Below are 24,485 nucleotides of genomic sequence, written 5' to 3'. Positions count from 1 at the left end.
AATAAAATCTTTTTTAAAAAAAAGAGTGGTTTCTCCCCGAAATACTTTCAAACATTGGCAGCTTGAACTCGATGGCCCCCAGGGCCCAGGGATCCTTCAACACCCAAGGCTCCCAGAGGTCTGTCTGGAGGGTCCCCAGAATATCCCGCACCACCCCCACCAGATTCCTCCAGCTCTGCCCTTAAGGCAAATACGTTCAGTGATCCTGATGACTGACAACATGAGGCAGATACTGCCTGCTCCTCGTGGGCCGCTATCACACGCTGCCTTGTACCCACGCGGCTGGCCGTGCTGTGGTTTGTGGCTCACGGGGGCCGAGTCCAGCTCCTCTTTCACCACGTGAGGGCAGTGGGGCCGGGCCAGTCCTCCAGGTTACTGGCGCCATAATTCACTCCGGAACCCAACACCATCCCAGACAGGAGCCCTCCCATTCTGAAGTATTTCTGAGGTGCCAATCCTCACCTCCCCTGAAGGGGTACCCATGGGGTTACCAGGAATCCAATCTCCTGTCTTGGTGAAGAATACCCCAGCAGCCACACAGTCCTGTGCAGAAAAGCAATGCATGTATTTACAGCATTTCACTGCATGAAATATGTGCATTTTTCTAATACAGGAACATAATTTAGGCAGATGTAGCAGCCAAAACTGAAAAACTTCCACCACATTAAGAGTCCACCTCTGTGCGTATAACCTCCAGGTAGCAGGAAACCGTCCTCTGAAACTTTCTGACATGGCAGCTCTCAACTGGCGACAGTCACTCACCCTGCAGACTGGCCACACCATGGGCTCCCAGGTGCCGCATTTGGCCAGCTCCCCAGTCAGTGGGCAGGCCCCGACCCTGCAGAGAAATCCATGTTTTCCAGGTCTGCCCTAAGGAGAGAGAGACCCAACAATGCAGGTTAAGGCTTAGAAAAAGGCAGATGCCATGAATGCCCCAACAACGTCCTCCTGTCACCCAGTTTGGCCAGACATTGCCCAGCTCCAGGTCCCAACCTCACCCCACCTTCCTCACCTGCCCACGCACAGTAAAAACCCAGTCCAGTCGGGGGGGGGGGGGGGGGGCACCCAGCCCCATGGAGGTCTAGCCCACCCCACCCACTGGCAGAGCCTTCAGGGTGCAGGGCCACACTCCCGGGTTTCCTCATACAGCTTCATCTGACACTAAGGACTGTCAGACCCTCTGGTACTGCCTACCTCTAGGGGCGCCAGGGCTTCCTCAGCAATCAGGACTTCCCAACTGTGGGAGCCTGGGTGGCTCAGTGGGTTGAGCCTCTGCCTTTGGCTCAGGTCATGACCTCAGGGTCCTGGGATCGGCTCCTCCCACATCGGGCTCTCTGCTCGGTGGGGAGCCTGCTTCCCCCTCTCTCTCTGCCTGCTTCTCTGCCTACTTGTGATCTCTGTCTGTCAAATAAATAAATAAAATCTTTAAAAAAAAAAAAAAAATGGCTTCCCAGCTCTATCTCCTGGGAGGTCTCCTGAAAGTGCTATTTGGCCAGAAGCAGCAAATGTCCCCTCTCTTCCAAGGTGAACGATTCAGTTCTTCATGTTTCTAGCCAGAAAATTTACTCAAGGCTTTTATCAATAACATCAATTAGTATAATGCGAAGTTAAAACAACCCAGTAACTCCAACCACTCTAGGTTATTCCCACCTAAAGAACATTACATTACCAGGGTGGCATCTGGGGGACTCAGTCTGTTGGGCATCTGACTCTTGGCTCCAGCTCAGGTCACAATCTCAGGGAAGGATCTGCCCATTCGGCTCCGCGCTCAGATGGGAGTCTGCTTGAGACTGTCTCCCTCACCCCCTGCTCTCATTCTCTCTTTCATTCTCTCAAATGAGTAAGTAAATCTTTGAAAAAAAAAAAAAGAAAGAAAAGAAAAAGAACGAACATTACCAGCAGGCTTCAACAACTGGAATGCACATCAAGCCCGTCACCGCAAGTGGAGGAGGTCGGGATATCAGTGAGAACTCACGCGACACGCCCCTGAGGTGCTGAGAAGCTGGACCGGCACAGCGGTCCTGGGCGGGCACCGAGAGCCAGTTGCCAGACAACACGCGGCTCTTCCCACAGAGTTGCTCTGAATCCTGCTGACTACAACAGGAAATGCTGATGCAAACACACCTGAGAAGAAAGAGAGTTTCACTCCAGGTGCCCAGGAAACATGCTCTTAACAGAGAACGCACTCCAGAGCATTATCAACTTTTCACATCTTGTAAAAACTCAAAAGCTCACAGGTTAACATACTGGCAGGATTCATGAGTTTTAGGGTTAGGGTTAGCTTCAAGGAACGCAGGGGGCATTGATGGGCATCTCAAGGACAAGTCGGTTTTCCTTTAGGCGACTTCTTCACAAAGCAGATGTACAATGCACGTGGAGGGGCCATCAACCAGGTTCACGGTTTGAGCAAGTCTGTGTACGGCTCTGCTGGCTCAGAATCTGAATCCGCTTCCTTTGTACACCAGCCTTCCACATGGCGGACTTACTTCGTGCCTCAGGGAGGAAGAGGAAAGTCTGGGTGTCCTTCTGGCATGGCCTGTCTCTTAAGTAATTCTTACTTAAAACGACCAATGTCACTGTACATTTCGGAGGGCCTGTCCTCAGGCCCCACAGTATCCGGGCAGTCCCTACTCTGCACGAACCCACAATCCCGGACGGACTTCAGCAAGAAACCTATCAGGTCACTCTTCTCACCAACCCTAACCCTCACGTTTCCTCCTAGTAACTTGCTGCCACGAACCCCACTCCGCTCCCCGGTGTGCGTTACCACTCGGCGCACCGCACCTCAGTGGAGCCCAACCACCCGCCGCCCACGGCAACACTGCGAGGTCCCTACACCCAACGCAGAAACAGCCCCACGCCCTGAGAGCTGCGCTTTAACACGTCTCCTGGTTTTTGTTTTTTAATTGATTTATTTATTTTCAGCACAACAGTATCATTGTTTTTGCACCACACCCAGTGCTCCGTGCAATCCGTGCCCTCTATAATACCCACCACCTGGTACCCCGACCTCCCACCCCCGCCGCTTCAAGACCACTCAGATTGTTTTTCAGAGTCCACAGTCTCTCATGGTTCCCCTCCCCTTCCAGTTTCCCCCAACTCCCTTCTCCTCTCCATCTCCCCTTGTCCTCCATGCTATTTGTTATGCTCCACAAGTAAGTGAAACCATATGATAAGTGACTCTGCCTGGTTTATTTCCTAAAACTCCGAGAGCCCGGCCGCGCGCCGCCCCCGCCGCCCCCGCCGCCCCAAGGCCGCCCACCCGCGCCGGCCCAGACAACGGGGGCCGCGCTCACACCTGTCACCCCAACCGGGGCGCGTCTGCGCACGCGGGGCCCGAGGCCGCGCGCCTCCCGGGCTCACCTGGAAGTGCCCCGAACAGCCGCCGGGCGCAGGGGAGCGGACACCGAGCAGCCGCCCACCGACCCGAGCGGCCAGCCGGCCGGCGCGCGCCTGCGACCGTGGGGCCGAGCGGAAAGTCTGCGGCCGCCTCTTCCTAGCTCCCGACGCACCCGGCCCCGGCCCCGCCCCACGCCGGCCGCGCCCCGGCCCCGCCCCACGCCGGCGTCCCGGCTCGCCCCACGCCGGCGTCCCGGCCCCGCCCCACGCCGGCCCCGGCCCCGCCCCACGCCGGCCGCGGCCCCGCCCCTTCGCCGGCGTCCCGTCCCGGCTCCGCCTAGTCCTCCCTCGGGCCCCGCCCCTGCGCTGTGGCCGCGGTCTGCAGCGCTCGCGATCCTCAGCCCCACGCTGGCCGCGCCCCAGCCCCGCCCCTCCGCGGCCACTCGTCCCCGCTCACCCTGGCTCTGCCACGTCCCGGGAGGGCCGCGTCCGCTGCACCGGCCCCGCCCCACGCTGGACGCTCTCCCGCACGGCCCCGCCCCACCTTGGCCTCGCCCCTCCCGGGCAAGGGCCCCGCCCCTCACGTAATTTCCTACTAACCCGGAAGAGGATTTCCGGAAGCGAAGGTCCTGGTCTGGTGAGTGGATCGTGGTCTCTGCCGCTTAAACCCGGGCTCGTCGGCCCCTTCCTGGCTCGGTTCTCCACGCCCCGGGACCGAGGACTCCTGCGGGCGCCCCAGGCCCCGCAACCGCCCGTCAGACCCGCGGGGAGTCGCCGGGCCCTGCGCTCCCTGGGCCGGTAGTCCGTGTCTGTTGGCGGTCGAAGGCGCCCCCGAGGCCTGCACAGAATCCAGTCCTCCCCGATGCCGCCGCCGTCGTACTCCGGCGGCCGGGGGTGCGTCCCCGCCTCGGGGGGGGAGAGCGGGCCCGGGTCCCCGCGCCCCAGACCTGCCCCGGGGCTGCGGTGCCGGCGTGTTCGCGTGCCGGGTCCCGCTGGGAAGGGAGCGCCTCCGTCCCGGAGAGCGGCGCGGGGTGTCGGCGGGGTGAGGAGGAAGACCGGGAAGGGACGGCGGGCTCCCCGCGCAGTGGCCGGGCGGGGCGGTCACGGAGGACTCCCGACAGGAGCAGCGGACGTCAGGGAGGAAGTGGCCCGGGGAACACAGGTCGGCATGTGAGGGCAGAGCAGCGCGGGAACACGGACAGTCGGGCGAGACCGGCCAGCACTGGCGCTGGGCAAGGCAAGGGCCATGGCTGTGAAGTCCTAAGTTGCTCTCCTGGTTAACTCAGGTAAGTCAAGTTCAGACGAGAGTCCGCGGTACTTTTCCTGTCTTTATTACGTACGGAACTGTTTCTTGTTGGTTAGCAGATAATTCTACAGCGTTTAGTGCACAGCTAGTGTTTCCGTGCGCAGCTACAGCGTTTCCGTGCACAGCTAGTGTTTCCCTGCACAGCTACAGCGTTTCCGTGCTCAGCTACAGCGTTTCTGTGCACAGCTAGTGGTTCCCTGCACCACTCCAGTGTTTCCGTGCGCAGCTAGTGTTTCCGTGCGCAGCTACAGCGCTTCCGTGCACAGCTAGTGTTTCCGTGCGCAGCTACAGCATTTCCGTGCACAGCTACAGCGTTCCGTGCGCAGCTAGTGTTTCCGTGCGCAGCTACAGCGTTTCCGTGCGCAGCTAGTGTTTCCCTGCACCACTACAGTGTTTCCGTGCGCAGGTAGTGTTTCCGTGGGCAGCTACAGCGTTTCCGTGCACAGCTAGTGTTTCCGTGCACAGCTACAGCGTTTCCGTGTGCAGCTACAGCGTTTCCGTGCGCAGCTAGTGTTTCCCTGCACCGCTACAGCGTTTCCGTCCGCAGGTAGTGTTTCCGTGCGCAGCTACAGCGTTTCCGTGCACAGCTAGTGTTTCCCTGCACCACTACAGTGTTTCCGTGCGCAGGTAGTGTTTCCGTGGGCAGCTACAGCGTTTCCGTGCACAGCTAGTGTTTCCGTGCACAGCTACAGCGTTTCCGTGTGCAGCTACAGCGTTTCCGTGCGCAGCTAGTGTTTCCCTGCACCGCTACAGCGTTTCCGTCCGCAGCTAGTGTTTCCGTGCGCAGCTACAGCGCTTCCGTGCACAGCTAGTGTTTCCGTGCGCAGCTACAGCATTTCCGTGCACAGCTACAGCGTTCCGTGCGCAGCTAGTGTTTCCGTGCGCAGCTACAGCGTTTCCGTGTGCAGCTACAGCGTTTCCGTGCACAGCTAGTGTTTCCGTGCACAGCTACAGCGTTTCCGTGCTCAGCTACAGCGTTTCTGTGCGCAGCTAGTGGTTCCCTGCACCACTACAGTGTTTCCGTGCGCAACTAGTGTTTCCGTGCGCAGCTACAGCGTTTCCGTGCGCAGCTAGTGTTTCCCTGCACCACTACAGTGTTTCCGTGCGCAGGTAGTGTTTCCGTGGGCAGCTACAGCGTTTCCGTGCACAGCTAGTGTTTCCGTGCACAGCTACAGCGTTTCCGTGCACAGCTAGTGTTTCCCTGCACCACTACAGTGTTTCCGTCCGCAGGTAGTGTTTCCGTGCGCAGCTACAGCGTTTCCGTGCACAGCTAGTGTTTCCGTGCGCAGCTACAGCGTTTCCGAGCGCAGCTACAGCGTTTCCGTGCGCAGCTAGTGTTTCCGTGCGCAGCTACAGCGTTTCCGAGCGCAGCTACAGCGTTTCCGTGCGCAGGTAGTGTTTCCGTGCGCAGCTACAGCGTTTCCGTGCACAGCTAGTGTTTCCGAGCGCAGCTACAGCGTTTCCGAGCGCAGCTACAGCGTTTCCGTGCACCGCTACAGCGTTTCCGTGCACCGCTACAGCGTTTCCGTGCGCAGCTACAGTGTTTCCGTGCGCAGCTTCAGTGTTTCCGTGCGCAGCTAGTGTTTCCGTGCGCAGCTACAGCGTTTCCGTGCACAGCTAGTGTTTCCGTGCGCAGCTACAGCATTTCCATGCGCAGCTACAGCGTTCCGTGCGCAGCTAGTGTTTCCGTGCGCAGCTACAGCGTTTCCGTGCGCAGCTAGTGTTTCCTTGCACCACTACAGTGTTTCCGTGCGCAGATAGTGTTTCCGTGCGCAGCTACAGCGTTTCCGTGCGCAGCTAGTGTTTCCCTGCACCGCTACAGCGTTTCCGTGCACAGCTAGTGTTTCCGTCCGCAGGTAGTGTTTCCGTGCGCAGCTACAGCGTTTCCGTGCACAGCTAGTGTTTCCGTGCGCAGCTACAGCGCTTCCGAGCGCAGCTACAGCGTTTCCGTGCGCAGCTAGTGTTTCCGTGCGCAGCTACAGTGTTTCCGTGCGCAGCTAGTGTTTCCATACGCAGCTAGTGTTTCCGTGCGCAGCTACAGCGTTCCGTGCGCAGCTACAGCGTTTCTGTGCGCAGCTACAGCGTTTCCGTGCGCCGCTAGTGTTTCCGTGCGCAGCTACAGCGTTTCCGTGCACAGCTAGTGTTTCCGTGCACAGCTACAGCGTTTCCGTGCTCAGCTACAGCGTTTCCGTGCACCGCTACAGCGTTTCTGTGCGCAGCTAGTGGTTCCCTGCACCACTACAGTGTTTCCGTGCACAGCTAGTGTTTCCGTGCGCAGCTACAGCGTTTCCGTGCGCAGCTAGTGTTTCCTTGCACCGCTACAGCCTTTCCGTGCGCAGCTAGTGTTTCCCTGCACCGCTACAGCGTTTCCGTGCGCAGCTAGTGTTTCCCTGCACCACTACAGTGTTTCCGTGCGCAGCTAGTGTTTCCGTGCGCAGCTACAGCGTTTCCGTGCGCAGCTACAGCGTTTCCGTGCACCGCTACAGCGTTTTTGTGCGCAGCTACAGCGTTTCCGTGCACAGCTACAGCGTTTCCGTGCGCAGCGACAGCGTTTCTGTGCGCAGCTACAGCGTTTCCGTGCACTGCTAGAGCGTTTTTGTGCGCAGCTACAGCGTTTCTGTGCGCAGTTAGTGTTTCCCTGCACCACTACAGTGTTTCCGTGCGCAGCTACAGCGTTTCCGTGCGCAGCTACAGCGTTTCCGTGCGCAGCTACAGCGTTTCCATGCGCAGCTACAGCGTTTCCGAGCGCAGCTACAGCGTTTCCGTGTGCAGCTAGTGTTTCCCTGCACCACTACAGTGTTTCCGTGCGCAGGTAGTGTTTCCGTGCACAGCTACAGCGTTTCCGTGCACAGCTAGTGTTTCCGTGCACAGCTACAGCGTTTCCGTGCGCAGCTACAGCGTTTCCGTGCGCAGCTAGTGTTTCCCTGCACCGCTACAGCGTTTCCCTGCGCAGCTAGTGTTTTCCTGCACCACTACAGTGTTTCCGTGCGCAGCTACAGCGTTTCCGTGCGCCGCTAGTGTTTCCGTGCGCAGCTAGTGTTTCCCTGCACCGCTACAGTGTTTCCGTGCGCAGCTACAGCGTTTCCGTGCACAGCTAGTGTTTCCGTGCACAGCTACAGCGTTTCCGTGCGCAGCTACAGCGTTTCCGTGCGCAGCTAGTGTTTCCCTGCACCGCTACAGCGTTTCCCTGCGCAGCTAGTGTTTTCCTGCACCACTACAGTGTTTCCGTGCGCAGCTACAGCGTTTCCGTGCGCCGCTAGTGTTTCCGTGCGCAGCTAGTGTTTCCCTGCACCGCTACAGTGTTTCCGTGCGCAGCTACAGCGTTTCCGTGCGCAGCTCGTGTTCTGAGTCCAGCTACAGCTTTTCTGTGTGCAGCTACAGCATTTCCTTGTGCAGCTACAGTGTTTCTGTGTGCAGCTGCAGTGTTTCTGTGGCCGCTACAGTGTTTCCATGTGCAGCACTTGGATATATTGAGGACTCAGGTCTTCACATTCAAAACCAGGTTTAAACAGGTAGTCTAATATTCAACACTTTTCTTTTTTTTATGTGGTTCTGAAGATTTTATTTATTTAGACAGAGCCCCCACCAGCCGGGGCAAGGGGCAGAAGAAGAGGGAGAAGCAGACTCTCCCATGAACGGAGAGCCCCATGCAGGCACTCAGTCCCAGGACCCTGAGATCATGACCTGAGCGGAAGGCAGAGAGGCGTAACAGACTGAACCACTCAGGCGCCCCAACAGTACATTTTTTGATGTATTGATATGATGTTCTGGAAAAAAGGGAAATTAAAAGCTTTTAATCAGTGTGAGTAAAACCATGAAATAGAGAAGTTGTTGCTGCTCAGGAGGCTGGAATAAGGTCTGGAACCTTCAGCGGCAGGGCAGGCCTTGTCACTATTGAACACAACTCCAATGCATGCATAAGGCCAATGCAATGATAGTTTATTCTCCCCAGGCCTCTCCTTCTGTCATCTCTGCCTAGCCCAAAACACCCACACACAAAGCACAAGACCTTTGGGAAAGGAAAGACCAAGAAATTTTAAAATAAGCAAAGAACAAACATCTCTCCAACTGGGAGGTGACCCTTGGTTTTGAGATGGGAGGATAATGTGCAGTGAGTGTTAATAGATGGGAGAGAGCCTGGGAGCACAGAGACAGGAGAACTCCACATCCTCCCTTGGTAATCCTGTATGCAGCCTATACCGCAAGAGACTGCAAGGATTGTAACTTGAAAGGGAGGATCACACAGACTCCCATTCCCCTGAATGCAAGGTGACAGGTGGGCTTCAGCAGGAATCGGGCATTGTGAAGCACAGGGCAGACACTTGTTCCTCTCCATCTGCAAGTTTATCATCCCTCTTCCCTGGTGCTTTAGTAGACCACAGAGAACCACCTAGTCCACATGCTGATTTCCTCCCCACAGTTTATTCAAAATCCTGAGTGGCACATTTTCCAAACTAGGAGAAAGATGATGATGATGGTGATTCAGGACCATAATTATTAGCAGAATTCTTTTGAGGAAGAAACAAATTATGTTTATCTCCCAAGCACAGAATCACATAAAATAAAACTTTATCTTTTCTTGACATGAGATACAAATGGGTAAGTTAAACCTGCTTCTATTTATGACTCGTTATTACTTGTCCATGAAATACACTTACTTCCTATGTGTGTTTTAGGGGAGGAGTTAAAATCTATAAATGCTTTCACAGACAAATACCCAAAATCAAACATCGAAATTCAGGGAAGTTTCAGCTAATGCAGATTTCAGTGAACAATTTTCTAAAACTTCAGCTGGAGTAAATAACGTCCTCCTAAAATCCTCTCATTCTTTAATTTCTGGAAGTACTACCCCATAAAGATTATTAGACATGAGTTCTGCTGTAACCCACATATTCCTGCAATTTTCTGATGCAGGGAATTTTAAGGGGTAAATTTGTAAGGTGGGTGCCTTTGACCCTCAAAATGAAGTAAGTCACTTAACTGGCTAATCTTACCATTAAATGCATTTTTTTAAGATTATTTATTCATTAAAGAGAGCATGAGCTGGGGGAGGAGCAGACTCCCCACTGAGCAGGGAGGTGATGTGGGGTTTGATCCCAGGACACTGGGATGATGACCTGAGCCAAAGTCAGATGCCCAACCGACTGAGGACCCAGTCACCCCCATAGAATTCAAACTTAACGACCTTGCTTCATAACCAAAAACCCAGTCAGAACAAATCTAAAGGCCAGTGTTGGTGGAGACAATGATGGATGATATGTGTATCCAGAGGGCTGGACAGGGAAGTATAGGGATGGAGTTGAGACACCAGAGAGCTGAGGAGTTAGGGAAACTGCTAACAAGCGAATGCCTAAGTCTGGGAAATTTCACAATGCTTCCGCATGTGGCAGGTGCAAGAAATCCTGGAATTGGAATTGGAGGGAACTGGCTCTTCACATTCTTCCTAAATTGAGAGTATTGCTTTCATTTCTCCAAGCAGTAGTAGAGCCTTACCTTTGGAGAGCTGACCTCTTCTCCCTGTTTCCTTTGGAGCACATTGCATGTTTCTGTCTGGTCTGCTGGGGATTACTTCCAAGTGGAGTGGTCTTCGTAACAAATGTGTATGGACACTGTGGGCAGCTATAGTTTAATTGGCTCCTTTCTTATTCCTCAGCTTTGCCTCCTGTTGCTGAGAGACTGTGTATGAGTGAAAACCCAGAAGACACTTGGCAACTGAGCTACTAAGAATGGACTCACAAGTGAGTAGGGAGTTATTCTTCCTACTGAAATAGCGTGTCTGTTGCCATCATGTGGACATAAATCACACAGGCATTCATGTTCTAAGTACACTCAAGTTTTTCAAGCTTTCCAAGAACTGTGGAATGGTCATGTTTGGTCAGGGACTCATCATGTGGTAATCTCTTTCCCAATGTTACGCTGAGATATCTCAGGTTCAGTTAATGCCCTGCATTTTCAGGAGACATGAGAGAAGTTTTTCTTCATAGCCATCCCATGCCCTAGTTGGCACCAAAAATGCACTTATAACCATTTTATTAACTGTAGTGGGCTTAGGATTCAGGTCAGTACAGGTGATAGAGATGAAAAAGGAGCATAACTTTACAGTCCAGTAGAAAGGCAGATGTTCCCACATGTGAGCTCTGTCACTGCAGTATTATATGTGCGGGGGTGGGGAGGTTGTTGCTGATCAATACTGAGGGATGAGTGACGGTCATGCCGGAGAAGCCAAGGAGGAGTCCTCCCTTTCCCCCAATTTAAACCTCTTAAAAGTCTGATAGGATGTGTTTGTACTTTTTGAAACTTATACAAGAGAAAACTAAAAGTCATTACTTCCTTTGTCCCAAATCCTGATTTTTTCCCCCTCTTTATAATTTCCCTTAGTTCAAATTTGGTAACTGGAAACAATGTATAGGGAATATTGTTTTCTTAACTTTGAGTGTGATTCAGGAAAAGGAGTGTAGGAGGTAAAATGAAACCCAAGGACCCCTGGGAATTTTCGATGAGCTGAAGAGACAGGAACAGTAAAGTGGCTTTAAGCATACGTGAACCAAGAGATGAGATAAAGAAAAGCATGATGATGACAGATCCCTGGAGGGCCTCAGGCAATAGGAGGGGTCCAGACACTACTATCCTTCCTTAGGGAAGTCTCAGCCTCTGGCTCACGCTTATGAACCATTTGTCCTTATGCTTTATAATGAACCATTTATCTTTATGCTTTATAATAAATACCTGTTATGTGAAGATTAAAGGATGTGCTGCTGATTTCATATCCTGTGTGGATTCTGTTCAGTTTTACAGAATTATGGACACTGTTTCAATACTCTGGTAGTTAATGGATAGTAAAACTAGAAGTTGCATTTAAATGTTTGCTGTTAGCATTTAATAAGTCATTGGATCTTTAAGAACTCATAAAAGATGATCATCATAGATGATGAAACTGAGATCGTATAGGGGAATAATATTGTCAAAGTACTTTAAAAGTGGCAGGTTGTGTCATGAGTCCATAGATTTACTTGAAATTGGTGGAAAATAGTGTTTTAGTTTTAATAGTGTTCCAGAGAGACTATTATACTCATGATCTGGAAGTCTCACTTACAAGTTTATTGCAAAACCCACAGGTTAGATCACACCTCATTCTATATCTCTGTAATGAAATGTATGTATTATGAATGTGTCTGGGTATATGTGAAAGTCAGATGTCCAGGTGTGCACTGAAGATGACTGAACCCAGCATTCTGTTTGAGCTTTCTGTACGTGCAGCCCCCACTTCCTTAGTGCCGTTGTCTGAACCATCTGCCCCTGAATATTGGCAGGGATGGTCCTGTCTGAAAACATCCATAATCTTCTAGGAATCAGTGACGTTTGAGGATGTAGCTGTAGACTTTACTCAGGAAGAGTGGACCCTGCTGGACAGGTCCCAGAGAAAACTCTTCAGAGATGTGATGCTGGAGAACATCAGTCACCTGGTCTCAATTGGTGAGTCTCTTAGTGTTACTATGTATGTATATTTCTAGTCACTCATTCACTCAACAGCTTTGTGGCTAAGAGTCCTCATTTCTCACTGAAAACTGTCCTTCTTACAACTCACAACAATCTTCACATTGTACTTGGATTTGTCATCCCACTAGAATGTAATTTTCTTCACACAGTTTCATGTCTTTCTTGCTGCTCAATCTCTACAACACCCAAACAGTGGTGGGAATTCATTATTTTTGAATTGGTAAGTAAATACATTGACTTTAAAAAAAAAAAAAAACCCCAGGAGCACCTGGGTAGCACAGCTGGTTAAGTGTCCAACTCTGTTTCAGGTCAGGTCATGAGCTCAGAGTCGTGGAATTGAACAATAAAGTGGCTCCATGCTCAGTGCAGAATCTGCTTAAGTTTCTCTCGCCCTTTTCCCCTCCCCACACTGGGTCTCTCTAAAATAAATAAATCTTAAGGAAAAAAAAACAGGTGGTTTTCCATGCAGAATCTAGATTTTTCTGGTGGAGTTTTATTTATTGGGTTCATTTAGGATATAATACTCAAACACTGTGAGAACTTACATCTTCTCACAGTGTTAAAATATTGAAGATTGCACAGTTGGTCTCTGAACTTAGGCATCAATAATGACAGGTCATTAAAGTCTTTGGGAAAGATCAGGAGTTAACCTTCTGTTGGTGAAGGACTACCTATGCTGTTTTCAACATACTCTTACCAGAGAGGACTCTCAGAGGTTACCTCATTCTTTCCCATTAGTTGGCCCTACATTGATGATCATGCCATGTCCTACACAGAAGTCAAAATTCAATTCTCTTTTTTCTATGAACAGGCAGACAGCTCTACAAATCTGAAACGATTTTCCACTTGGAACCAGGAGAGCACCTTTCAAAAGGGCTAGGTTTGCTGCAATGCCAGAGTCTGGGTGAGCTACCTTAAGAGCTACTAAGTGAGTGAGTAGGCCCTAAGAATCATCAGATAAAACTTAGCTGCTTTTTAAAAAGATAGATAATATGATAGGGGGAAATATTTTTAGATATTGTCATTATATTTAACAGGTGTCAATTTCTGTTCCGTCTTTGGGAAGGTAATAATTACGTACTATTGAAGTTAAAATACACCAAATGTCCCTTTCCATGATTTTCTTATGTGAAGATTTTCCCTCTCTTTTCCTCCCCAGCTTGCCGTCTCCATCCTACTTTTCTCATCTTTCAGTCCTGAAAATGTCAACTGTTGATGTCCTATGTGTTTCTTCTCCTTATGGTATTCCTTAATTTGACTTTCTTTCCCATCTCTGTGTCAGTATTCAAAACATATTCCATGAGCATTTAGTGTCTTCAGCATCTTAATTCTGTCAGTGTCATCATTGCAATTTTTTCCCCAATCATTTCAGATAGGGAAGATGATCTTAAAAAACAAGAAATGATACTCATGCAACATGTCTGCAAGAAGGACACAGCATTAGTCAGTGCAATGGTAAGCCTCAAGGGGATGAACCTGTGCTTTGAGAAATGTGGGTATTGAATAAGGAAGGAATTGGGCACCATTAACCAATCATAATTTAAGCTGGAATCAAGGGTTTTCACAGCAAGAAGTTTTGGTTAGTTTTATTTTAGGGAAGAAATTAATCTGAAGTCAAAACCATAACCTGAGGTCTCGTAAACAGCTACATGGTCATAACTTACATACCTAACATTTGAAACACAGTATTGTTTTGAAACATTGTCTTTAATCAGATATCTCTGCATTTGGGCTGCTAAAAAAAAGAAAATTTCTGTGCTTGCTGGAGAGGCATACATATATGTTTATGTAACTAAGGTAGACAGTGTTGTAGGACTCTGTCCCTGAATGATGACTAGAGAATTTATATGTAGACGAAGGAAGGAAGGAATAAATTTGAGGAACTTTTTCAACAGTTTCTCATTTCCTTTTGAATAACAGAGATCTCACACTCTGGAGAATCCTTTTGAATGCAATGATTTTGGAGAAAATTTAACTGAAATACTAACATGGACTCAATATGTGGTACCTAAAATGGGAAAGAATCCCTGTATCAGCAAAGAATGTGGAAAACACAGCAGTTGTTCCCCATCATTTAATACACGTAAGCAGAGTCACACTACAAGTAAATCACATGAATGTCTTCAGCGTGGGAATGCCTGTATTCAAAGCTCTGCCCATAGACAAACCAGTACTACTCAGAATGGAGAGAAAACATTTGAATGTCATGAATGTGGGAAAGCCTTTGGAAAAAGTTCTAACCTGAGGCGACATGAGATGATTCACACTGGAGTGAAACCACATGGATGTCATCTGTGTGGGAAGGCCTTCACTCATTGTTCTGACCTTAGAAAACATGAGAGAATTCACACTGGAGAGAAATCATATGGATGTCATCTGTGTGGGAAAGCCTTCAGTAAGAGTTATAACCTTCGGCGACACGAGATGATTCACACAAGGAAAAAACCCCATGAATGCCATCTGTGTGGGAAAGCCTTCACTCACTGTTCTGACCTTAACAAACATGAAAGAACTCACTTTGGAGAGAAACCATATGGATGCCATCTATGTGGGAAGACATTCAGTAAAACTTCATACCTTAGACAACATGAGCGAACTCATAATGGAGAGAAACCGTATGAGTGTCATCTCTGTGGAAAGGCATTCACTCACTGTTCTCACCTTAGAAAACACGAGAGAACTCACACTGGAGAGAAACCCTACGAATGTCATCTATGTGGGAAAGCTTTCACTGAATCTTCCGTCCTCAGACGACATGAGAGAACCCACACTGGAGAGAAACCGTATGAATGTCACCTCTGTTGGAAAGCCTTTACTGATTCTTCTGTCCTTAAAAGACATGAGAGAACTCACACTGGAGAAAAACCATACAAATGTCCCCTGTGTGGGAAAGCTTTCAATCACTCTTCTGTCCTTAGACGACATGAGAGAACTCACACCGGTGAGAAACCATACAAATGCAGTGTATGTGGAAAAGCCTTCAACAGAAGCTATAATTTTAGATTGCATAAGAGAATCCACACTGGAGAGAAACCATATAAATGTTATGTATGTGGGAAAGCCTTCAGTAAATATTTTAACCTTAGACAACATGAGAAAATACATGTAAAAATAATCAGTATAGACGATTCACCACCTATAGCTTCAAACTATAAACACTCTTGAGGGCTCAAACACTCAAGAAACACTAGGTTTATAATCGGTGTGGGAGAGCATTTTTCCATCCTTACTACTTTACTCAACTGAAGGTAATCCCAAGTGAAGAGAATCTGCATGTGGGTCACACCTGTGTGACCAAACCTTCACAGAATGGACTGACATGGAAGAATATAAATGGAGTATGGAAGGATTGTCACCCACAGTTCTGTCGAACAAAATGGAGAAGTGGCATGTCAGAGAAAACAGGTCTGTAATTAATGCAGAAATACTTTCCTTCATCCTTTAAATAAGCAAATTGTGCAGCAGAGTCTCTAGACCTGTAATCACCATGCACTCATTCATTCAGCAACACATCTGGCATGGAGAAGTCTGCTAAAACCAATAAGGGAGGGGAGGGGGGACATTCCTAGGAAGACCGGAGAATTTTGTTGCCAAAGGGCTGTGTTCCATGAGAACTAGGACATAAGGATTGAGGACATTTGGAGTATCCTGTGTGCAGAAAGCCTAAATTACCTGACCTAACAGTAATGTCTGTAGTGACAAAGCACTCCCTCTACTAATGGCAAACACCAGTTTGGCATAGCTGAAAGCAGCAGCAGAAGAGACAAGCCTGCCTTGCCCTTTTCCCCATCATAGCAGCCACAAATGCACAAGACACCCAACTGAGGAGACCTCTGCATCCCAGGTCGCCCCACAAAAGGCAAATGCAGAAAGACGGGAGACACCAGGTAACAGGCCAAGTCGCTGATCCTACTCACTTGAACGTGCTTTGGCATCCTTGTTCACACATGGCAAAAAAGAGAATACAGATGCTTATAATTAATTTATACCAGTATGAGTGAGGATGCAATGCCCTTTTCAATCCGTTTCAACTGTCTCCTTTGGTTTGAAGAAATCATTGTTGTGTTTATCAGTGTTTCCTCACCCTAATTTGCTTGCTGTGTTTAAAGTCTTAAAGTGACCTGTGAACATCACCAACAGAATAGTGCTTCCCAAACCTAGAACTATTGAGTTTCTCCATCTTCCTGTGTTTCTTATAACTTCTTTTTTGTATAGTAATATTACACATTTTCCTCCTGACTCCAAAAATACATGAGAATTTGTTCCATCACCTTTACTGCTGCTTTGCAAAGATGTTTTTGTATTTTTTAACTCTGCACATTGTCTTAAAAAGAGGAGGAGACTTACATTGATGTGGTTTTACCCAGATGAGTTTATTATTCTCTTCAAGTGAGGAAACATCACTTCTTCCATCCAGGAGCTGAAATATGCTCGGGCTAGGCAGCAGTTTTGATTTCACTCAAGACATTAATGTCTTCCAGGTTGTTCCTCTAGATTTATGAAGACAACTCCCAAAGTACTATAAACTGAGAAGACAAAATGCTTTTCCTCCTTATCCTCACCTAACAACCTATGGGGAAAAGGATCCCAGGGTTGGAGAGTCTCTGTATTTCTATCAGCCTATCTCCATCTACTTGCTATTTCCTCATAGTGGTTTTGTGCCCATGATTTTCAGTGTCTATACAAAGCAAATTCCCAGACTTGTGGAAATTGGATGGTCTCTTCATGGTTCTTACAGTCTTCTCTGATTTCACAAATCTCTGAATTTAAAACAGTACAATTTTTATTTGATTGAATCTTTAATTTCCTGTTATCTGTCTTCTCTCTACTCAACAACTTATCTGGAAGCAGAAGCCTCAGTATTTCACTTGAACCAATTTCCAGTTGACTTTGTTTGAGTCAGGACAAGCTGCCTACTTCTCTGGACTGTCCTTCTGTGGTGTTCATTTCCAGGTGCTTCAGTAGAAGAAACCGGTGTGAATATGATGACCACATCGGCGGGCTTCCCTCTCCTCAGGTCATGTCATGTCATGTCACCCAGAGAGGCTACACTGTGGTGCCGCTGGGCAGTTGCTTGCATCCTTCACGAAGGGTTCACTGCTGCCACTAGTTAGTTGGTACAATGCAAGCTATTCAGGGCCAAAACAGAAATAATTCACCTGGACATACTTCAGACCAAAGAATGATTTATCTCTAGGTTTAATGCATAATATATTTGTTAGAATTTTAAAAACAGTTAACTATTTATATAAGAAAAAAAATCTCCACAGTTTACAAGTTGGAATCACATTAAAAGTCTGATACCTTCTCATGGGAACGTGGTTTGGTTATCTGCACTTTCCTAATTTAGTTTCTTGGGACTGTGTTTATGTCAAACCCCCATTACGTCAACCATGCAAACCAGTGGGACTGCCTTCTGATGAAGGTCCAGCACAGGGCTGGAGCAAGTCGCTGAAGACCAGGTGCATTACCTCTTTTTGGGTAAGAGTAACAGTCTCACTTTACCTAGATCCCCATTCCCCAAAAAGGGCGCGCCTTGGTGCCATGAGAAAGCATTCTGGCCCACATTCTTTCCCACAGGGAAAGGGAGAGCATCTGAGTGAGTGACCTCTAGCCAAAGAAACCCAGGTCTTTTCTGCACTCCCTACAATACCGGGGTGAGCTACATAAGCTGGGGCTGGGAATCCTGTGAAAAGAGCACGTAAAGGTCTTACAGGGTATCAAAGACGTGGCTCCTACTAACTCCACTGCAGACTACACCCCCCAGTGCTCAGTGCACATCACCCACACATCTCCAAACCTGGCGCTCAGCTCCCTGAGTGCACTCCCAACTGCATCCAGACTGAGGCCCTGCAGCTGGCTAGAGCATGCAGACAGCACTGGCCCCACTCTGTAGGACTGGGAGTCAAACAGGAGCACTTGGCAGCACACTAGGGAAAGCAAAAAGAAGGCTGTCAGCAGCTGGCCCAGCCTTGCAGCATTAAGAGAAGGCCTGCAATCAGGAATTCCACACCCCCCAAGAGGAGACCTGAGTTTGGAGCAGGACCACACATAGAAAAGGTATGAGAAACGATACAGCAAATACAAGATTTGAAAGAACATAAGTGTGCATGGGTGGCTTGGTCGGTTAAGCCTCTGCCTTCAGCTCAGGTCATGATCACAGGGTGCTGGAATGGAGCCCCGCATCGGGCTCTCTGCTCATCGAGGAGTGTTTCTTACTCTCCCTCTGCCTGCCTGTGCTCACTCTCACTCTCTCGGACAAATACATAACAAATCTTTTTTATAAATAACAAAATAAGCATTTAATATAGTTATATAGCTAAATTCAGAATACTGCAATCCTATTTTATGGTGATATTAACCACTTACTTCCAGCAGCAAGACTGAGAGAGAAAAGTACTGAGAATAACTATGGCTACCATAATTTTTAAAAGACACAATGTGAAAAACATCAAAAATGTAAAACATAAGAGGAGTAAAGTTGCTTATCAGCTTACATTAGACTGTCACATCTAGATGTTTTATGGAAGTCTCCAGTGACCACAGAGCAACAGTTGACACACAGAAGATACAAAGAGGATCAAAGCACAGCACTACAGAAAACCATCAACACCCACAGACCGTTCTCTTATCTAGAAGAGAACAAGTGAGATGGCATCAGGAAACCGGTCCAGCAGTTACCAAAGATGTGGGCGGACTAAATTCTGTAACAGAAAGGCAGAGTGGGTAGTTGCACTAAAAGCAATACCCAAACAAACAACACCATCAGAAGACACACTTCAGCTTTAAAGACACATACAGGGGTGCCTGCCGCGCTCCATCATTGGGCATTGCCTTCGGCTCAGGTCATGATCCCAGGGTGCTGGGATCGAGCCCCCATCAGGTTCTCTGCTCAGCAGGGAGACTACTTCCCCCTCTCTCTCTGCCTGCCTCTCTGCCCACTTGTGATCTCTGTCAAATAAATAAAATCTTAAAGAAAAATACTGGTGGGAAAGATAGAGAACACAAGCAAGGAGAGCGGGTAACGGAGAAGGAGACGCAGATTCTCCACAAAGTAAGGAGCCCGATGCGGCCTCGATCCCAGGACCCTGAGGTCACCGAATGAACCACCCAGACACCCCTAATCTCCTTTTTAAAAAGCAGTTGTAGAGTAAAACCCATCCCATCGTGTAGATTTCTACATTCTCCCACTTTATTCCAAGTAACTAATATTTTGAGGCCAGATCCACACAGGCTCACTTTGTAGGGCTGGAATGCATTATGAAGTCAGGGAGATCAAATTTTCCATTACCAACCTTATTTTCCAGGATTTTCCAGTGATTCCTGCACATTAACTAGTCCTTACCCAGAGAGAATTGACAGGGCATCCTGCTTTGGTCCCCAGGAAACCCCTGCTACCCTACCTCACTGAAACCGTAGTACTCACCCCATCTCCAATCCCTACCTGCACATGAAGTCCAACGACTCAACCCCAAATGGAAATGCTTCACAAGTTTGATGTCCGTGGTTCATAGATGGGATCTATCTAGAGATGGAAGAGGACTCAGAAAACACCGTGAGGGACAGTGAGCACGTGTTAGGTAGGACAGTTGAGAGCTGAACATTAGTCAATCTAAAATCGCATTTCAGGGGACGCCTGGGTGGCTCCGTTGGTTGGACGACTGCCTTCGGCTCAGGTCATGATCCCGGAGTCCCGGGATCAAGTCCCACATCGGGCTCCCAGCTGCATGAGGAGTCTGCTTCTCCCTCTGACCTTCTCACTCATGCTCTCTCTCACTATCTCTCTCTCAAATAAATAAATAAAATCTTTTAAAAAAAAATAAAAATAAAAAAAATAAAATCGCATTTCAGGAGGGAGAGGACATAACAACTGACAGAGTAACTCTTCTTCTAAGGAAGACGGATTCCTGACTCCTCGTCTTCCTGTCTGAGCTTCCTTCCAAGGCAACTCACTCCTGAGTGTTGAGACTATGCCTTTCAGAGCTTGGAATCAATGTACCTTCTTGTGCCACAGCCATATACATCAGGAGTCCTCTTTCTACTGAAACACGGGGACACCACCCACAGAAACTCCAGCACTGTGCTGTGTGGCTGGAGGTTTCTGGGATTTGTCCCGCATAACCTTCCCCCCCCCAACCCCCACGAACGCAGGCAGGCTCAACAGTGTTGTGTGTGAGACTCGTGCAGCAGGAGTGACCTCGGGAGCCTGGCTAGTGGCCCTCAACTGGCCTCCAGGTCAGAACGGGCCCTTCTGGTCTGGACGCCAAGAGCTGGAAGCCTTGCCTCCCACCCCCTCCTGCTCCAGGCTGGGCCGGGCCCCCGAACGGACCCTGGGACGAGGCAAACACACACAGCCCGGGCTCCTGGAAGAGGCAGAGACGTGGTAACACAAAATGCAGCTCACTCCAGACTGCGCGGAGGCAGACCAATGTCTAACTCCAGACCCCGTCATCTGCCCTAGAACCACGGCCCCTGTGGGGATGCTCAGTGGGAAGTCCCTCCTGAGGGGAGGACACTCTGCCCAGGCCTCTCCTTCGGGACTGCAGCCGGGCTGTCTCCATGGGGCTTCGCCAGCCGCCGAGGCTGGGTGTTCTAAGTCCCCGAGTAGATGTGACTCGGCCTCGGGCTCCTTTACTGCTTACTCCTGCCCTCATCTGTGCGTGGATCTTCCTTTTCTTCTTTCGGTTCCTAATAGATTTTTACAGAATCAATGCAGTGTTTTTCCCCTTTGAAGCGGAGAGTTCGGCTGCCGTGGATCTTTACTTCAGAACTCACAGTGACAATAAACTTCAACACGGAGACCCAGAGTTCGGTTTTTCTGTTTCTTCAGAAAGTCTTCGTATCCTAGGGAAAGCCACACTCACTCGGCAGCAGTGGGTATGTGACTGACATCAGACGCTGAAGACGCGGCTAGTGCCTGCAGGGCACTGATCTCCCGGAAGGTGGGCAGAGGCTCGGTTCTCCTCTGGAACTTCCCAGTATCCCGCCCACTCCTGGTTCCTTAACTCCCTCCGCATTCTTCTTTTCCTTCCCTAAGCTCACGACACATCGCGGGTGCCCCTCTCCTTGGAAGAGACCCCTATGGTCTGTGCTTCGCGTAAACAGTCTCGGTTCTCACCTGCCCACCGCCCTGGAACCCCGTTCATGCGCGGGGACAGGCACGGAGGTCAGCAGGGGCCGGCGGGCTGCAACCACCAGCACCCTCAGGGGATAGGCTTCCCCTTCCCACCTCACCTGCAAAGATCACAGGCCAGATTTCATACTCCTCAGCAACTTCTCTACCACGGTTTTCGTCAATGATCTCGAGCAGTGCACTTTTCTCAAACACCACATTAGACTCTCAGGAAACAGGAAGTTAAGAACCAGCTACCAGTACTGGAAACCATGAAGGATGGCCGCGTGTGCGAAGAGCTCTATGTGGTGTGTTCATCACCCTGGGCTTTGTCCCGACCAAACACGCGTTACCACTCAGCGCGCCCCTGAACCTTCACGGAGAGGGATAAAGGGAGCCCACACCTAGTCAAAACCTGAGTTTACAGCCCACAAAGTTAAAAGATCACATAAAGAAAATCCATTACTACACAAACTGGTTAAACTTTGCTGCTCCCAAGGTTAAAAAAAAAAAAAAAAAAAATCTCCTTAACAAATGTACACTGAAACAGGGAAAATTATTCAGTTCCAAAGAATATTTTCAGAATACAGCCAAGAGTAGAAAACTACTAAGTCTTCATGATCCGAGTACGACACTATACAGGGAGAAGACAACACACACTACGGGACTCCGGAGTCTGCACTTCTCGCACCTGCCCCTCCTCCGTCTGTGCGCTGAGCCCCTTTCTGGCTGTCCTCCTCTGCACCCGCCACCTGTACCCGGAGCCGCGCCCCGTACCCCGCTCTGCACCCCTCCCGCAGGTGCACACGGAACCGTTCCCGCCCCGCGCCCAGCGGGGCCCTCGCAGGGACCGCATCCGGACGGTCCCGGAGGGAAGCGCTGCCCGGCGGAACGTACACACAGCCTGGCAGGCACAGCCCGCGGGGCCTCCGGACGGAGGGCAGGGGGTGTCCCGGGCAGTGCCGGCCTCCCCTCCCAGCTCCGGGCTCTGGGGCAAGACCCGGGCGCACCCCGGCCGCGCAGCGCGGCTCAGCACCCGCCGGAACCTGCGGCTCGCGGGCGGGGGCGGCGCTTCCGGGTCGCGCGGAGGCGGGGCCCGAGGTGGGCGGGGCCGGGGCGTCGCGCCACCACTTCCGGCCGCCGGCCGCGTGCGCCGCGGGGTGCGGCACGGCGTCGGTCCTGCGCGCGCCGCGGGGTCGTGAGGGTCGGGCGGGAAGCAGGGCCGCCCTCCGCGCCGGAGGTTTCCTTCCCAGCCGCGGGACAGCGCTGCGAGTGCGGCGGGAGGGCGGGCCGCGGTGTGCGGGCGGCGGGGCTGCGGGGCGGAGGCGCGACCCCCGAGCCGCACGCGGCCCCAGCGCCCCAAGGTGGCCCCCGAGCTGGGACCGGGCCCCGCCTGCCGCCGGCGTCCCGTAAATGCCGTTTCCAAGCGGGCGCCCTCGGGCCGCGGGGACCGGTTTCCGCACGTGCGAGGTCCGCCTCCGTTTCCAGCCGGTCGACGACGCTGGGCTTGACCTGGGGAGGTTCGCGGTCCCTGGAGCGAGGGGACGGGACAGCGGCGAGCCGCGGCCGCCGCAGGCCTGCAGGACGGGACCCCGCGCGGACCGGAGCCGGCGCAGGAAGGTCCGAGGTCCGCTGGCCCTCGGGGCTCCAGGCCGCGTGTTCCCAGAGCCCCCGACCGAAGCTGGCTTCGCGCACGCTTCTCCTGACTGCAGGTCGGGCACACGTCGGGCCACCCCGCCGGCCTCCAGCCCGCCTTCGCCCCAGGCCCCCCGGGTTCCCCGGGGCCGCAGACGCGTCCGCTCCTAACCTGCCGTTGGGGCCGCGGCACTGCTGGGCGGCCGGACGGCCTGCGCACTGGCGGGGGTCGGTGGTCACAGTCCCAGAGAACCTCCAGGCCGGCCGAAGAGCTCGCGCCGGAAGAACTGCAGCCCGGCCCCGCACCGTGCTTAGACAGCAGTCGGGGAGGGCCACTCCGGTGGCCGGGGTGAAGAGGGGGCCTCCCTCCAATGCAAAAGAAAAGAAAAGAAAAGAAAAAAGCAGGGGCGCCTGCGTGGCTCAGTGGGTTGGGCCGCTGCTTTCAGCTCAGGTCATGACGCCGGGGTCCTGCGACGGACTGGGGAGCCTGCTTCTGCCTCTGCCTCTCGGTCTCATGAATAAATGAAATCTTTTTTTTCTTTTTAAGGTGGAATTTCATGGTTCCATCCCACACTTCTTGAATTGTCATTTCCTGGGGCGGAGACCCGGCTCTCCAGGACATCTGTAAGCAGGTTACGGTTTAAGCGGCAGCATTTAGCTAAATGATTCTCAGTGCGGATTTCCTGTTGGGCCCCGCGGGCGCTGTGAGACACAACTGTCGGACACTTGAGTGCAAGTGCTCTGGAGGGACGCTGAGCCCTGGTGCTGCTCAGCGCCTTCACGCCTCCTGACCCGCTCTCCGGGTCTGCACATCCAGCAAGCCGTAGCCCACTCCTCGCCCCCAACCCCATGTTCTAATGGCTGTTTGAGTTTGAGTCTAAAATTCTTTCACTCCCTTCGTTGTTAAAAGATCCAGAAGGGAGAGGAATTTTCTGTGCTTCTCCAGACCCTCTCCGTATTGCCAGAAATGCAGAGCCATGCTAGAGGAAGTGGCCATCATGACCTGCCACTGCAGCTGGCAGGATTTGGACCATGAGGCCAGGGCTAGTACAAACAGCCTGTGACCCGACAGCATGGAGACTGGGCTGTCGGGGTCGCGCCCCTAAGATGGCGCGGGCTACATAGCCCGAGCAGCACGGACAGCCTGAAAAACATCCGCCCTGGCCACACGTGACCTCGTGCTCGTCACATGAACACCGCATGCCACCACTGCCTACGCCCGATACCTCCTGTTCACGTGAACGCCTCTGTGATTGGCTGTTATGCCCTATATAAGGCAAGAGAACTTCCCCCCAGGAGGAGAGAGAAAGATCGACCAGGGAATAAACAAGAGCTTGTGCACCGACCTGTGTGTGTGTTGGTGTTGGGTCATCTCTGCAGGCAGGGAGAGCACGACACTGGGCATCTCCTTGGTCACAGAAGATCTAGGGACTGGCCCAGCTGTGGACCTTTCCTTGCTCTGCAGGGGGCAGCTGGCACTTGAGGGACGAAATCCCATCGACGAAAGGAAGCACTGCTAAGGCAAGTGTAGTGAGGGAGGGAGGAGTCGCTACGTGCTCCTCGGAAGGAACTTCCCCCGCACACACACACACACAG

At 51.1% G+C, this 24,485-nt stretch overlaps 1 protein-coding gene and 1 long non-coding RNA gene across 15 annotated transcripts; one reads left to right on the top strand and one right to left on the bottom strand.

The window, feature by feature from the left end:
- Nucleotides 1-544: 544 nt before the first annotated feature.
- On the bottom strand, nucleotides 545-3,888 carry LOC131820361 (uncharacterized). 6 transcript variants are annotated; one of them, XR_009349610.1, is made up of 5 exons: nucleotides 3,797-3,888; nucleotides 2,248-2,493; nucleotides 1,976-2,124; nucleotides 1,670-1,850; nucleotides 545-870 (listed from the first exon to the last, which is right to left on the bottom strand). It is a non-coding gene; the product is annotated as an uncharacterized LOC131820361 (long non-coding RNA). The 6 variants fall into 6 exon arrangements; XR_009349608.1 differs by lacking the exon at nucleotides 3,797-3,888 and adding an exon at nucleotides 3,364-3,544 and having other exon boundaries at nucleotides 2,236-2,493; XR_009349606.1 differs by lacking the exon at nucleotides 3,797-3,888 and adding an exon at nucleotides 3,364-3,543.
- Nucleotides 3,887-23,538, top strand: ZNF596 (zinc finger protein 596). 9 transcript variants are annotated; one of them, XM_059155922.1, is made up of 7 exons: nucleotides 3,887-3,976; nucleotides 4,467-4,625; nucleotides 10,299-10,383; nucleotides 11,992-12,118; nucleotides 12,954-13,046; nucleotides 13,515-13,597; nucleotides 14,063-17,453. In XM_059155922.1, the coding sequence occupies exons 3-7, from the start codon at nucleotides 10,372-10,374 to the stop codon at nucleotides 15,305-15,307; spliced, it is 1,560 nt and encodes a 519-aa protein (XP_059011905.1). In that variant the 5' UTR covers nucleotides 3,887-3,976; nucleotides 4,467-4,625; nucleotides 10,299-10,371; the 3' UTR covers nucleotides 15,308-17,453. The 9 variants fall into 9 exon arrangements, with proteins under 9 accessions (XP_059011905.1, XP_059011911.1, XP_059011904.1 ...); XM_059155928.1 differs by lacking the exons at nucleotides 3,887-3,976; nucleotides 14,063-17,453 and adding exons at nucleotides 3,983-4,233; nucleotides 23,437-23,538 and having other exon boundaries at nucleotides 4,461-4,625; XM_059155921.1 differs by lacking the exon at nucleotides 3,887-3,976 and adding an exon at nucleotides 3,983-4,233 and having other exon boundaries at nucleotides 4,461-4,625.
- The last annotated feature ends 947 nt before the right edge of the window (nucleotides 23,539-24,485 follow it).

Source organism: Mustela lutreola, chromosome 18, assembly GCF_030435805.1.
Source record: "Mustela lutreola isolate mMusLut2 chromosome 18, mMusLut2.pri, whole genome shotgun sequence".
In the NCBI taxonomy this organism is placed as follows: Eukaryota; Metazoa; Chordata; class Mammalia; order Carnivora; family Mustelidae; genus Mustela; species Mustela lutreola.
Note: the sequence above shows the minus strand (reverse complement) of the source record. Positions and strands in the feature narration are given on the sequence as shown.